This window comes from Babylonia areolata, chromosome 9, assembly GCF_041734735.1.
Source record: "Babylonia areolata isolate BAREFJ2019XMU chromosome 9, ASM4173473v1, whole genome shotgun sequence".
Taxonomy (NCBI): Eukaryota; Metazoa; Mollusca; class Gastropoda; order Neogastropoda; family Buccinidae; genus Babylonia; species Babylonia areolata.
Genome location: NC_134884.1, coordinates 11512147 through 11528912, shown reverse-complemented (window position 1 = coordinate 11528912; position 16766 = coordinate 11512147). Strand labels below are relative to the sequence as shown.

General features: G+C 42.8%; 1 protein-coding gene across 5 annotated transcripts in view; it reads right to left on the bottom strand.

Annotated features, from left to right (window-relative positions):
• LOC143286055 (U6 snRNA phosphodiesterase 1-like) overlaps positions 1 to 3383 on the bottom strand; it is a 91474-nt gene extending 88091 nt beyond the window's left edge. For all 5 annotated transcript variants that reach the window (XM_076593595.1, XM_076593594.1, XM_076593596.1 and 2 more), the window contains exon 1: positions 3163 to 3383. In XM_076593595.1, the coding sequence (XP_076449710.1) occupies positions 3163 to 3335 (173 nt within the window). In that variant the 5' untranslated portion in view covers positions 3336 to 3383. The remainder of the gene's footprint in view (positions 1 to 3162) is intronic.
• Between the last annotated feature and the right edge of the window lie 13383 nt (positions 3384 to 16766).

The following is a 16766-nucleotide window of genomic DNA, read 5'->3' as shown; positions in this document are numbered from 1 at the left end:
TCAGAAAATGCAGACAAAAGATATGTGTACCAAGGCTGCACCGGCCACTTGGGCACAATCAGAATGACTGGGAGGTGCTCCAGCCATGCCTTCTGAACCAGCTTGGACAAGACTTGAAATGGAGGAAAAGCACTTATATAAGCGCTTGAGTGATCAGGTTGCTCCAATCAAGGGACAGAGCATCCACTGTCCAGACTTCCTGGTCAAAGACTGGCAAGACATATGTGGCCGTGCTCCAAGTGGTTCTAATAGGGTACGGCACAAAAGTCTCCATCAGCTGGAACCTCAATTCCCACACTCCTGAGGGGTGACTTTGTCAATGGTCCGCTCCATCTTAAGGGCACTTGGACCTGCTGAGGATGTTAGCCAAAATGTTGCATGCTATGTGTCTCACATGCTATGTGTATCACTGAGAGAGCAAAGCCCCCGCCATGGCAACAGAGGGTTTCACCAAGTGACCTCCCTTCCCTCATCCACTTTTTTACATAACAAGCAACTGTCATGTTGTCTGTGAACAAAACCACTTTGAATTCAAGAATGTTTTGTGCCAATAGCACTCCTCCAAGACTACCATATGGAGTGTGTCCATGTGTGCTCCACAGCTCACAGTGGACATGTCTATGAAGAGCACCACATGTTCAGTGGGGTAGTGGGGATTAGGGGGGCTATGGGCACCCCCTGGGCAGAAGAGTCTGAGAGGACCCATGAATGCAAAGAAAGAAAAAATATGGCCCAAAGAGGGAGTACTGCTGCACCAGGATAGACCTCAAGATCCTGCAGGATACTGGACTGACAGAGGAACGCATTCCTTCTGACCAACACAGAACAGAAATGAGACCAATAGCCATATCCACCTAAAGTCAGGCCTAATGCCACTTTATAGCCAAAAAGATTTAGCCAAGAGTCACTAAAGTGGCCTAAGGCAGGAGGAGACTCTCCATAATGATATTCAAAGCATTCCTCTCACAGCTGATTGGCTCAGTGGAGAATGGAGTCAAAGAAAATATAAGCTATAGAGCTTTACCAAAAGGTAAATTCCCTTTGTGTCTTGCTGGTGTTGATATGTATTTTCTGTTCATGTCTTATTCAGTCATAAAGTATTTTTCTGTTTGTGTGATTGGTGTTGAAAAGTTTTGGTGTTTTTGTTTTGGTTTGTTTTTTTTGTTGTTGTTGTTGTTGGGTTGTTGTTTTTTATTAACGGATAATGGATACTTATATAGCACCTATCCTCAATCAGAGACAAACCTCTAAAACAAAAGCTTTACAAATCAGTCATTTGCAAGACAGGCTGCAAACTTGGGCAGTGCTGACTGAGAGCAGCCTTTTAGGCACTCATCATTCATTTCCTGTCATTCAGTCAGGCTTTGGTCATGCACACACACACACACACACACACACACAGAGAGAGAGAGAGAGAGAGAGAGAGAGAGAGAGAGAGAGAGAGAGAGAGAGTGTACAGACACATGTATACATGTATATTTGAGTAGATTTTACTATGAAAATCTGCCAGGGGCAACTCTCTTGCTACCATGGGTTCTTGTACACTAAGTACATGCTCTACACAGGACCTTGGTTTACTTTCTTATTCAAATGACTAGTGTCCAGAACAGTGAAGGTCTGGTGGAGGGAGGGGAGGGGGGGGGGATTATGGCAATTGTGGGATCTGATGCCATACACTCAGATTCTCTTTTCATAGGCTAGCAAGTCTGCACATCTGTTGACCTGGGAGGTGAGAAGATAAGATAAGAAAAGAAAAGAAAAGAAAAGAAAAGAAAAACTTTATGATGTCCTACTAGAGAAATTAGGTCAGGTGCATTATCACAACATAGACAAGGTGACAACATGGAGACCACAAACGTAAAAACAACAACAGCTATTAGGAATATAATGAAGACACAAATGTAAATATATCACATACACCGTTTCATACATTCATTCCACACATCCACCATTTTCCCATCAGACCTTGCCAGATCAAACCTAAGACCCTCAGATTTGAGGTCTGATGTCTGTCTAACATTTAGCTACCTATCAACTCTGTGGTGTACTCATTACTTGTTTACAAGATTTCATGTTCAACAGTAACCCAGAGATTTAATGAAAGCAAAATATGGATACTGGTGTCTGAAGTTTGAACTGAAGGGCATATCTTGTGTGTAACATTAATTTTTTTCAAAATGAAAAGTATATATATGGGAAACCTTGATTTTGTGCATGAATTCTTATACTCTCTGCAGCAAACATATCATTCTGTGAAGGAACTCTCACTTACTCACAAATACTTGAAGGCTATATAAAAATGGAAGGATACAAAGTGTAACAATATTTGCAATTTAAGTATCCGTCTCTATCCCTTCTGTTTTTGTTGTTGTTTTTTTCACTCGACTTCATTCATTTTTGTTGCTGGTTTTTGTTTTTCTCATTTTTGTTTGTGTGCATGTGTTACATTCTAGTTTTACTCCACCCCCTTTTTACTGTCATTATGGTTAAAAGGTCACAAACAAGGATGACAATTTAACAAAGGCAGAAAGAGAGTTATTATCATACATGTATGACTTCCCATCACATATGCATACGTGTGATAACACAAAGAGTGACTTTGTAAGTGTTCACATGTTTATTTAACACTTGCACATTTATTTCTTCTTTTTTTTTCATTCCACGTCTTTTTCCATGGTTCCCTTTCACTCATCTAAAAGATGGGAAAAAAATGGTAATTTAATGAATGGATGAATGAACCAACACTCTTAGTCTTACAACTACTTTTATTTTCTATGCCCACCACACCCACACACACATCTATATAAATATACATATAAATAGATATACATATATCAATTGCACGATAGCATCCAAAACTCAGCTCCAGGAATTCAGGATGCTAAACTGCAACATTAACGTTCATTCCGTCCCACTTTCCAATCCTAAATTCAGCTCCAGGAATTAAGCTCTGTATACTTACATAATTATATATATAGATGTGTGTGTGTGTGTGTACACGTGTGTGTGTGTGTGTGTGTGCGTGTGTGTGTTCTATATCTATATATATAGACGTATACATATATAATAAACCAAATGATAAAATTAGTAACAAACCCTTCACACGCCCACTCCCTCCCTCGCTTACTGACACACAGGCAAGTCTAGCAAGAAGAAACACACCCATGACAATGTTCTTTTGATGCATTGTCTGCTCTGCATCGTTTCAACACGGGCGCCTCTGTATCGTGTGTCCGATTGAGTCTATTCTGCGCATAGCGTTTCATACTCTTCGATTTGGATCTTTCTCCTTCATCTTCAGAACTGGACCCGCTGTAAGAGACCAGACTGTTCATATCGTCCACGGAATCAAAAGGAATTTGAACACACTGGATATTTTTTCAAAATGGAGAGTTTGCAAATGGGCCAACCGCAGAAAAGACGGGGCCAGAGTCCACAGTTAAAACTAAAGGCAAAACCATGACTGTGTGGAGTGTGCTTGTGATCTGGAACCTCTCTATGTGACGGACTCATAATTATTTTCATTAGATTTTGGGCTCCTTAACACACACACACACACACACACACATATCAGAGTGATACCAGTTTGTCATCATTGGGCTTTTTTCAACCCAACAAAAATAAGGAAATAAATAAAATTTAAAACTCAGCGTTCTTCCCTTTCAGTCCGCACGTACCATATACCGCGCGAAGACAAGAATTGTTAGTCAACAGCTGGAACAGCACAGCAGCACCGCCACACCTGTCATCAGAGAGCCTGGAAAAGTGCTTGATCCAGGTTTTTTGCTGTCGTCACTGGTGGTAAGAGACTTCGCCTCCCTGAGAGAGACTGGGGAACTGTAAAACAGCCAACTCTGTAAAGTATGTAGTATAACCTACAACTAATTACAACGCTGTTACTTTAAACTTTCAAACCAGTACAATTCGTCCCGTGTTTCTTTCTGCAAACCATTTCCCTGACAAGAAACCATGGCCAAAACGTAAATGACGTCAACTGTAGAGCTTAATATGCACACCAGTATTCCAATATTTTGAAAATTGAGAGGGACATTTCTGCGAAAATGCACATAGTTTGAAGGCAAGTGGAAACGTTTTATCTTTTCATAATGAAATGTTTCTTAATAATCCATGTTTGGTTTTTGTTTTTCTCGAGGCCTAAGGGCGTCAGTTGGGTTACGCTGCTGGTCAGGCATCTGCTTGGCAGATGTGGTGTAGCATATATGGATTTGACCGAACGCAGTGACGCCTCCTTGAGCTACTGATACTGATACTGATACCATGTTGTGAAATGTCCATGAACTGTTCGTCGTTTCAGTTGCTTGGTATGACTACTTTTAACAGTTGTTCAGTAGTGTTCAGCTTTCGGATTTTAAATACACATACTCAGTAAGTCTGCTATTTGCAATATGTGATGCGGAGTGATGGCCTACATACAGGTAACGCATCCACTTAGGAAGCAAGAGAATCTGAGCGCACTGGTTTGAATCATGTATTTTCTCCCCCTCCACTAGACCTCAGTTGAGTGGTGGTTTGAGTTCAGGATGCTAGTCATTCGGATGAGACGATAAACCGAGGTCCCGTGTGCAGCATGCACTTAGCGCACGTAAAAGAACCTACGGCAACAAAAGGGTTGTTCCTGGCAAAATTCGCGGTAGAAAAAATCCACTTTGATAGGAAAAACAAATAAACTGAAACTGCAGGCAGGAAAATTAGAAAAAGAAAAAGAAAAAAAAGGTGGTGCTCTTAATGTAGCGACGCGCTCCCCCTGGGGAGAGGAGCTGGAATTTTACAGAGAGATATGTTATGACAAAAAAGGAGTAATACAATACAATGATAATACAACAGAATATGTGTTGCACAATAATAAATGCACAGTGGCTGTTATACACTAAAATTAAGCTCTTCATGCCGATCCTGCTGCTTCTGCATCATAGAAAAGAAAAGATAATAAAAAGTATGGCAAAGTGTACTCTGCAGCTAAAATACATTCCTTTTGTACCCGTGCCCCCGAGTGGTGTTTTATTATAATGGGGACGGTACAAAAGAATTACTGATTTACTGAATTAAAACTGAAAGGATAGAAAATACTGCCGATCCACTGACGCACTGGCCCAGGGACATAAAATATATATATATATATATAGCAGGCCAGTCACAAAAGGGTTTTTCTATTGTTCCATTACAATATTAAGTAAAGAAGAGAAGAAGAAGGAATAAGAGAAGACAAAATGACGTACGGTAAGCTTGACGTCAGTTGAAATCTTTACACTGAGGAACGATTGAACTAAAATCAAGTATGCTTCTGATTTAAGTATTGTGTGTGTAAGCACAACGAATATAATATTGCAGTGAACTATACAGAGACTTGATTTAATAATGGTTGGAGCTTTTGTCTAAAAGGGGATTTGCATTCAAATTTGGAATGGCGTCACGCATTCTGCGCGGTGTTATAAGACCAGCAGGTTAGTTGCGAAAAAGTCGTCAGCTACTTTGTGTGTGAAGCAGTTTCTGAAGCCAGCTGAGCGCTTGGCTACATCTTATTTCGTATATTCAGAAGTTCAAGGAAAACTTATGTAGTAAAAACATGCAGAATAGGCATGCACGTCATGGGCACGAGACCTAACTAGAATAAAGTTGACAAAGTTCTGGATTTGAGTGAATTATTTCTTCTTATTATTATTTTCTTCTCTTTTCCGTTCATTCATTTGTCAGTGTTTCACTTTCTCCATATTTTCCGTTTTTTCTTCATTTCTTCATGTATTTTTTTTTTCCTTTTTGTTTTCATTTATTCTTTTTCTTTGTGTGAGCTTAACTCACGATCTGTTATCCTAAGCTCCGTCGCTCAGGCGCACGCGCACTGTTCACGGCCGCGTCCCCACCCTACTCCCCCAATCCTCCAAGACAGCCCCACATCCTTTCTTCCTTCCTCCACCCCTGCCCCTCGACCCCGCACCCCCACCCCGCTTATTAATTTATCACTTCTGTTAATTAATTATCGTGTTTCCTCTAACTTGACCCCCATCATACACCATCACCACCACCACTTAATGTCAACTTAGCTCCCAATCAACATGATTTTGATCATCATCATCACGATCATCATCTCCTCCTCCTCATATCCTGGAGTTTCATGACAGAAGGGGCACCACTGATGACCCGGCAACCAGTTCTCTCCAGTGCTCTGTCTGTTGTTCCTCGTATCTTTCACTACAACCTCCCCTACCTTTCACTATCACCGAAAATGCCATCTCCATGGAAAGGGACAATTTATTTTATATCCACTTCATGAAGAAGAGAGTATCTCACAAACAAAACATAGACCAAAGCTTATTTGAGATCCCCCGTTTACGGGAGCCCGGAGGCTATTTCGCATACTCTGAAAAGGAGAAACTGAAGGATGTTTAACACCATCGAAATATGGGAAAGTGAATTTTATATCCACGGTGTCAAGGAAAGATTATTCTACATCCCTGTGTTAAGGGAAAAGTTATCTAAAAGCAATGTCATATGGGAAAGGTTATTTCACATCGAATATGTTCGAGAAAGCTTATTTTATATCCCCGTGGTATACAGGACAGGTTATTTCAAGTCATCGTGATACGTGAAAGCATATTTCACATGTACCCTATCTGGAAAGTTTTACTTCATATCGTCGTAATACGGGACAGGTTATTTCACATCCCCATCAGTGGCAAGCGGAATGTATGCCAGAGCTTATTTCACACCGACGGTATACGGGAAGGGTTATTTCAGACCCTCTTGTAAAGGAAAGGTCATCTCACAACCAGAACGTGAAGCTTATTTCACATCGTCAGTATATGGAACAGGTTATTTCACATCCCCGTGGTAACAGAAAGTTTATCTCACACATAGGGCATGTGGGAAACCCTCTTTGACATCCTCGGTATACGGAACAGGTTCATTGATATCTACTTGCTACGGGAGAGGCTGTTTCAATATTCAGATTATATTATCTCTTATCTTACTCCACATCTTCTGTATACTTATATGCTTATGTATACTTCTGTATATTTATATAGCTTATGCGCCATCCACATGGAAATAGTCTATGAAAATTAAGAAAATACCTATAAAAATACCCCGGGCTGAAAGATTTTTTTTCCTCTGTGTATTCAGGGTTTTCACACTATTACCTGTGAAAGAATCAAAGAAAATCGAATGTCAGCTAAGAGCAGGAAAATTTGATAATAAATAAATAAATAAATAAACACGAGGAGATGGCTCGAACGGCACACCATACTTGAGTCTGAAATTCTCACGTCATTAACACCTTGTCCAGGATGGACAACGGGGATGGGCCTGTTAACTGCTACGTTTCTCAGGCACTTTCGTCCGCGCAGCGGAAGCTGCTTACCGCTGTATCTTATGCTTCTCTGATGAACGTACTGAATATTTTACAAGATTTTACATCAGTTGCTTTATTGTTAAGTAATGTTTCCGAAAAAGCAAGTGTACTTACAACAGTCAAATTAGTCTGTTACTAAAATGTTATCACAGTTATGATGATCTTAAAGTGTGCTAGCACAGACTGCATGGCAGTGACATAGGGGAAGACTGGTTCGCGCGACACCTCCGTGTTCGCATGTGCGAAGTCGAAGTATGGTAAACCATGCGCATAATAAAGTTTCTTTCGCAGAAAATTTAAAGATCTTCTTTTTTGAGTTTTCTTTGAAAAAATGGAAATGAATAAACATCAAGACACATGTGTATTCTGCAAACACCCCTGCAGTGTTGAAAAAACATTTTCCGTACTATCGGAAAAGGGCTGCAATGGTGATAATAACATTTTTTTAAATACGTTTGTGGGGTTTTGTTCCTATCACTGTTTATTTCATATGTATTCGTTTGCATATTTCCTTAAGCATTGTCTTCATTGGTTTTTCTTTTTTTTCCTTTTTATCTCCATTTAACTACTGACTGTGAAAGTGTGTGTGTGTGTGTGTGTGTGTGTGTGTGTGTGTGTGTGTGTGTGCCAGTGTGTGTGTGTGTGTGTGTGTGTGTGTGCCAGTGTGTGTGTGTGTGTGCCGTGTGTGTGTGTTCCTGCATGTGTGTGTGTGTGTGTGTGTGTGTGTGTGTGTATGTGTGTGTGTTTTCCTGCATGTGTGTGTGTGTGTGTATGTGTAGTGTGTCTCTGTGTGCGTCCGTGCGAGGAAGGCGAAAGGGAGAGGGAAGGTTTATGAAGGAGAGGGACGGAAGAAGAAGAAGAAGAAGAAGAAGAAGAAGAAGAAGAAGAAGAGAGAGAGAGAGAGAGAGAGAGAGAGAGAGAGAGAGAGAGAGAGAGAGAGAGAGAGAGAGAGAGAGAGAGAGAGAGAACTAACAGAAGGAATATTGTTTACTGAAGGAAAAGAACGAGCATGGGAAAAATTTTCCTCGTGTACTACCCCAGATTTATCGTTACAACAAATGAACTTGTGAAAAGGCAATAAGAAAAACAAGGTATTACATAAATATATATGCTTGAAAACAAACGAATTTCATCAGTTGACAGCATACAGAAAAGCTAGTCAGTATGATTCTAACGTACGATGCATATGTGTGTATAAATAGAATATTGCAAGAGAAGACAGACAGACAGACAGACAGAGAGAGGGAAGAGGGGGGTTGGGGGTGGGGGCGAGGGGTGCTGGTTGGTCAGGTATGATGCAAGCTGTTCACATGGGCAGTCACTGTGGCATCTTTCGCTTTTACTTCCTGCCCATGATCGACCTCAGTTCAAGTGACATGACCTGTCTATTCTACTATGTATTTCATCACAAAAGAGGCCACACGACCTCTTTCCAGGCTCTGGATCAACCGCTCTGGTAGAAAACCACGGACATTCTTGTTAATGAGCCTCCTACCAGTTGTATAAAGTCGATGGTGCTGTGTCTTGGTGCTTTCCGTGCTGAAATGAGCTGCTGAGGCTGCATTGGACGGTTGATGGAGGGCAGTGGGTCGCAAGAGGTTCTGGAGATGTCCTACGCTCCCAACGCTGCCATGCACATGACGCAAGGAAAAGCAGTAACACGAGCAATAAGGGGACATTTTAGTGGACTCTTTGCTTGGACGCACTCGTGACTGCTAAGACATTTGGGGTCAAGCTGCCAACTACACAGAATCTTGATCTCGTTCCAGAAGGCATTCATTTGGAACAAGTGGATCAACAAGTTCAAAGTGACGTTCAAAGTTCAATTGACACTTTCCAATCAAATGCTACTGATCACACGGACTTCACCGTACCAATGTTAGATGAAAATCTTGATGATGGACTGGCTTTGTATGATTTTCTCATGGAGGGAAAACTCGTAGCTCATCATCTTGAGGCAAACACGCATCTTATCTCCAGAATTTCTGACAGGTCGGATGCAAAGGAGGAGGAGCTAAAAACAATACCCCACAGCTGCCTTGTAGTTGCACTACATGCATCACATAGATATTTTACGTTTTCTGAAGGCAGAGAGGACGGGAAACTGGCATTTTTATATGAGTACGTTGCAGGAGATGATACCTTTTCTGGCTTCAGCTGGTCACAATTTGTACACAAAGTCATTACATCTGTACCAACAAGATATGGTGCAACTTGAACAAACCAACCCTGATGTGTACAACAAATTTCAAGGAGGTCATCATGGTCCCCACAAAAGTGATCGTCATTGGGCTGGTCTTTCTTCCGATCTTCTTATTCAGCAAGTGTTGATGGGAAGCATCAAATCAACAGGGGGGATGACACGTGGTCGTGGAATGTCAGAATCCCAACGTGCAGCATGGCTTCTATCAATGCCCACTTGTGCTGACATCAATATGTCCATTCAGAACATCACTGGGTTGTCTTTCACAACAAGTGAACAACACAAAGACGTCAGCATTGCCAGAAAGAGCAGGATGGTCACGACATGATGGTCATGCTTGCTTTCCTGGAAGAGAGAGATCCCTTCATGGCTGGTCCTGTTCTTAATTAAGAATATGGCCGCAGGTATGGTTGCAAACACCAAGAAGGATACACACAAGGCAAACTAAGTGGGAAATAAAATCTTTAAGAAGATGGAAGGCTACAAAGCCACGGAATACACCTTTAGGAGGTCAGAACAGGCTTTTACGATGGCCTCCATAAACACTGTCAAGATCGACGGAGAAGTGGTGGTTATCGATCCTCAACTTCTGTTTCAGGACCTGGTTTCAGCCGCAGGCAGTACGAGGACAAGAGTAAGGTGTTCAAATATGAGCTGTCAAGTTTCCCATCATCTTTTTGAGTCTTTTATTTTTCTTCGTCAAGGAAATAAAGCCCTTCTTGCTGATGAGATCTGAACGAGAGTTTCCAAACTCATGCCAGAAATTGCCTTTCTTGGTGACGTGCAGTTTGTTCTGGATGGAGGGGCACTTCTTCAAAACATTCCCTGGCCTCGTGGCTCCACTTACATTTCCATCATTGAAACTTACGTCAATATCAGTATCAGTATCAGTAGCTCAAGGAGGCGTCACTGCGTTCCGTCAAATCCACATATACTACACAACATCTGCCAAGCAGATGCCTGACCAGCAGCGTAACCCAACGCGCTTAGTCAGGCCTGAGAAAAAAAATCAATAAATTTACGTCAGACATGTGCGACAGAAGTACAAGAAGCCTGCGGTGGTCTTTGATGCCTTTACAAGTGGTCCAAGCACAAAAGACGTCACATATCTGCACAGATCTGAGGGAAAGTCGTCCACTGAGGTTCAGTTTGCACCAGACATGACCCTGCAAATCAAGAAAAACCTGTTTCTGGCCAATCCTAAAAACAAGCAACGTTTTATTGACTTGCTTTCTTGTAAGTTGCGGAACTACTGTCTGCTCTGAAGGAAATGCTGACTGCATGATTGTTGCTGGGGCTCAGGAAAAGTGCAAAAGGCAAAGAGACAGTGGTTGTTGGCGATGCCACAGATATTTTAGTCTTACTGGTTTACCATTTCAAAAGTGATTCAGAAGAAGTCTTTCCCCAGAAAAGCAGAAAGCCGTTCAGGCGCTGGAACATCAAGCACGTTCAGAGTTCATCCATGCAGCCACAGGTTGTGACACAACGTCCCGAGCTTTTGGAACTGGCAAATGGACAGGTTTCAAGAAATTCCGGAGTTCAGAACGACTTTGTGAACTGGCAGAAACATTCACGAAGAACTTAGAAAAAGTTGAGATTTTTGCTGCTGGTGAGCTGATGCTCTTGTCTTTGTATGATGGGAAAACAGCGTCCATCCTTGACGAGATCAGATACACGATGTTCTGTTCAAAGGTAGCGTCTGGGACAACATTCATGAATACAAGTTCACTCTCTGCCCCCAACGTCTTCTACTATCAAGTACCACAGTCTGAGGACATATCTGCAAGTCCAACAGTGGACTGGAAATGACACACTTGTGACGGGACAATGTGGCTGGAAGATTACTGACAACCAGATTGTGCCACCATCTACAGCAGACCTGCCACCTGCTCCCTCCAAGCTCTTGTGCATCATCAGCTGTAATTGCAAGTGTAACTGTGACAAAAAGAGGTGTACCTGCAGAAAACAAGGTTTGGACTGCTCGCCAGCATGTGGAGAGTGTCATGGAATGCGTTGTTCGAACTCAGCACAGGTGACAACTAGTCTGTCAGGAGAAACGGTCTACCTTTCACCCCCCCCCCCCAATAAATTTGTCACATATATTTTTTTGGTGCTTTAGAGTATATAGATCACGAAAAATCATGCTAACATAAAAAAAATCTTGGGTCTCACTGTCCCTTCTGGCTTAATTTTGAAGGGTACCCATCTCAGGTGCCGTGACTGCTTTTCGTCGCTCCAAAACATTCCATGAGTTTGGTGATCACCTGTGTCTTTGTTATTTAAGCTACGAGAATTTCCTTTATGTTTTTGTTGACAGTGATGCCTTCTGCACGATATGCAATAATCAGAACGACAATATATGCAATAAGGTGACCGCAGTGAAGCGACGTGTGTACCCACCGTCTGTCACACGTTGCGAACTGTGAATTTGCCAAAGTGTTTGCAATAAACCGTCTCTCTCGAAAACTGTCCAACTTATTAGAAACAAAGTACACCACAGTTTCAAAGAACAGTCTCTTGTGATTCTTTTGAGCTATGCCACATCACCATGGGCCTATTTTGTTGTCCTCTGTCGCCGGGTTATCTCCCCTACTCCCTATTTGGCTACGACGCAAATTTAATTCTTTACAAATTCAAATTGGTCTTTTTATTGAAAAAAAAAGAAGTTTATATGCACTTTCCAAGTGTGAGCACATGTGTGTGTGTGTGCTATCGGGAAAGCATTGGAAGAAGCCTCAAACGTGCTCAGCACACAGATCGCAATAAATCCGACAACGCCATCTGTATTCCACTCTGAGTTTGACAACTTTGACCAACTGCTGAGTGTAGTCCACGGCCTGAGTTCCGTTCACACAGCACACGGCATCATACTGCAAGAAGTTGAAGGAACTGACCATGGTGGAACGTACCGCGTGATGCCATCCATTCCAAGAACCAGTGAGCAATCTCTGCATTTGACACAAGAGGATTTACCAGAGTGCTTCGTAACCCAGCGGAAATGCCCACCTTTTCCAGTTAGGCACTGGACAGTTGATGGAGGTGAAGGTGCTCTCAAGAAAGTTCAAAGTTCAAACCTCCAATGGATTTTTCTCTGGAAATACAGCAGTATGTCAGATCAGGAAATACCAGCGTGGGCGGGCTTCATGTCACAGTGTGGGCAGAACCCAGCAAAGAAGACGACATTGGACTACTACCCTGTGATCCATGATCCCATCACCAGTACAAGACAGTCCAGGAGTGCTTGAGACTTGCAGAGGAGGCCACGAGAGAGGTTGGACAAGAGTACGTTATCACTACGTTTGATCTTGGGGTTTGTATGAAAGCCTACCCGATCGTCTGGAACCAACCTGACCAGTACAAGAAGCATATCATTCTGATCGGTACATTCCACCTTGCCTGTGCGTACCTCAAGATGCTTGGGAAAAAGCTGGATGGTTCTGGTTTTGGAGATATCCTTCTGGAGGCAGGCCTGATCTCTTCTGGTTCTCTGCAAGGGGTGCCGTCTGGCAAACATTATGAACGAGCATTGTTCTTCCATAAGACAATGCTTGAGAGTCTAGAATGCTCAGTGCTGGAAAGATATCTTGAAATCAGATGAAGACACAACATTTCCGATGCTGTCAGAAGACAGTACGATCAAACTCCAGACAGCCTCTTGTTTCTTCTCAAAAGAGACATTGACTGAGCTTCATCAAGATGAAGCTATCACCAGTTTCATGGCAGAGTACGAACAGTTCAGAGATAGAGTCAGAGAAGGAACCTTTGGACCAACTGCACAATTTTGGTTGTCGTACATCGATCATGTATGGCTCGTCCTTGCACTCCATGAGGGTGTCAAAATCAACTTCCTGCTCTACGCACAAACGATGCCCCAAATGCCAGACCTCTTCTTCAGTTTTGATGGACAAAACCATGCACGCTACCTGACCTTCTTCTCAGTCTTCTTGGCAAACACTGACTTGTCACATCCTGGAGCCAAGGAGATGCTGCAGAGAGGTGCTTTCAGCGTGGCAAGGTCCTTCATTCCTGGCAATTGCTGTGCAGTGGACAAAACCATGGAAGAAACGTTCATGAAGCACGCCAAAAGCCGAGGAGGAGCTGGCGGAGGTGGCGCTGGTCTCACGGGACTGCTGTCCAACCAGGAGGCCTACCACAGATGGGTCAGGACAACCCATGAGAGGTCAAAGTATCTCATGCAACTCTCAACATGGCTGGCATAGCACAAGGTGATGAGGTTGGCAGTAGACATCGTGACTTGTGTCCTTCTGAGATACTGAAGAGCGAAAGCAACGTCATGAGGACTCAGAATGCAATCAAGTTTCATCAACCCTTTCTGTGAGGAAGCCTCGGCCAAACTCATCGCCCTGTCATCTGGAGCATCTGTCCCAGCCGGCATTCAGCATAATGTGTTGAGGGCAGGAAAAAACTGGTAAAGCCGCGAAGGAGGCGTTCATCACGCTGAGACTGATGGCAAATGACCATTTCTTTGAACCAGTCAAGCGGCTGAACCTCAGAACGATGGCATCGATGAACAAAACCGTCCACATGAAGACTACCAAGAAGAAGATTGTGGAATACAAACAACAAGGGAACATTGCCTTTCAACTCCTTCTGAAGGCACAGGAAGCAGGTGCTCAACTCGATCTGAAACAGTTGATGATATACCAACTTACTCCTGTACCTTACAGTATTGCCACTGCTGACAATTTCCTTGCCAAGACCGACAAAGCAAAAGGGTTCAACTACCTCGCCAAAGATATGGAAGATGCCGCTCTACCTCCCCATGATGTGACGCTGGTTGTGATTGATGGTAATGCAGTGTTTAACTGCTTGCAACAGCTTCTTTCCAATTTCATGGAGATCAGCCAGAAGATATTTGACATGCTGCCAAAGGGAATGGACATGGTGTTCAGTACAGACATGTACAAAACGGACTCAATATAGGCAATGGAAAGGAAAAGGAGAGGCACTGGTGATAAGATCATCATGAAAGGAGAAAGCACCAAGCGTCCTGCAGACTGGAAGACGTTTCTGTCAAACGTGGAAGACGTTTCTGTCAAACGACGAAAATAAGAAGCAACTCACCCAAGTATTACTCGACGTTTGGAGCAAAGATGAGAATGCGCCAAAATTCAAGGACAGAAAAGTCATGCGGATATGTGAGGGAGAAGCCTTCCTGCTACAATCGGCAGATGAGCTGAAGACAACAAGGACGCCAATCGCAACGCCCAAATCCACACAAGAAGAGACGGATTCCAGAGTTGCCCTCTACTGTGCGTACGCTGAACGGAATGGCTACAGGTTCGTCCGCGTCAAGAGTCCCAACTTGGACATTTTCTTCTTTCTCCTGCACTTCGCTCTGCAGCTGAAGGACGTGGTGATTCTGTTCGACACAGGAATGGGGAACAAACAGTGGCTCATCAACGTTACTGACATCACAAAAAGCATACAAGCAACAGCACTGCACCGCATTCCTGGCTCTTCATGCTTATACTGGCTGCAACAGAACAAGTGCGTTCAAGGGCATTGGGAAAATTAAACCCATCAAAGTTCTTCAGCAGAGTCCAAGATTTGTGGAAACAATTGCCCACCTTGGAGATACATGGGCCATCGCTGAAGAAGTCAAACCCGATCTTGAGACTTTCACCGGTGTCATGTACGGCAGACATCGTTTCACCAGTGTCAATGACCTCCGACACTAGCTACTCAAGGAGAGATGTGGAGATGAGCCATTGAACGCAAACAACATTGACATGGCAAGCATGCCTCCGTGCAAACAAACTCTTCAAGAGCACATCAAACGGAGCAACTATCAAGTTGCCATTTGGAAAAGGGCTCTTGAACACACGTCTGATGTTCCAGCAGCAAGCAATGGCCATGGATGGACGACGTTGATGGCACCTTGGAACCAATGTGGTCCACAGAAGACGTCATCCTGCCCGCAGATATGGTTGACTTCCTTATGGACTTTCCAGACTCTGATGACGACGAAGAAGAAGCTGTCATATCCTACGTATCAGAAGAGTCGCATTCTACTTGTGGCGAGGGAAGCAACTCAGAATAATGAGATAGGGAGTAGGGGAGCTAAACCGGCGACAGAGGACAGCAGAACAGGCCTATGGTGATGTGGCATAGTTCAAAAGAATCACAAGAGACTGTTCTTTGAAACTGTGGTGTACTTTGTTTCTAATAAGTTGCACAGTTTTCGAGAGAGACGGTTTATTGCAAATACTTTGGCAAATTCACAGTTCGCAACGTGTGACAGACGGTGGGTACACACGTAGCTTCACTGCGGTCACCTTATTGCATATATTGTCGTTCTGATTATTGCATATCGTGCAGAAGGCATCACTGTCAACAAAAACGTAAAGGAAATTCTTGTAGCTCAAATAACAAAGACACAGGTGATCGCCAAACTCATGGAATGTTTTGGAGCGACGAAAAGCAGCCACGGCACCTGAAATGGGTACCCTTCAAAATTAAGCCAGAAGGGACAGTGAGACCCAAGATTTTTTATGTTAACATGATTTTTCGTGATCTATACACTCTAAAGCACCAAAAAATATATGTGACAAATTTATTAGGGGGCGAGGGGGGGTGAAATGTGGACCATTTCTCCTCACCGAGTAAACCGCTAATGAACAACACTGAGAGGGAAGCCTTTGTGAGTATGGACAGTATTGTAATTTTGTCCAGTTATTCTATGATAAATAGTGGCCCAATCCCAAAAGAACTGCAATCTGTTGCTTTTCCTCAGATTTGCATGATATACTTATTGGTAAAGAATGTCTGCAAAATGTAAGTGTATATCTTAAAAATGCGACTTTAAGGCACATTTTTATTTCACAGCTTTGTGTGAATAAGTTGTTCTGCTTATACATCGCCTTTCACGTTAACAATGTGCACAGACTGTTAAGATCGACGTTCTTCTTGTATGGTTTGACTTCATTTTATGCTTTAATTATTACTGCTGAAAAGAGGGCCAGCTTAAGGTCAAATGGAGACCAAGGTCACGATCAAACATAGGATTACATCAATTGGATTTTTCTTTTTTTTTCACAAATCTGACAGATGAGTCCATTAGAATAGATAACATCTCATGCATGAATTCCACGTTTCCAATGGACAAAACATCTACATGAATGACAAATTTTGTGTGCGCATGTGTGTGTGTGCGTGTATGCACATTTGGTGATA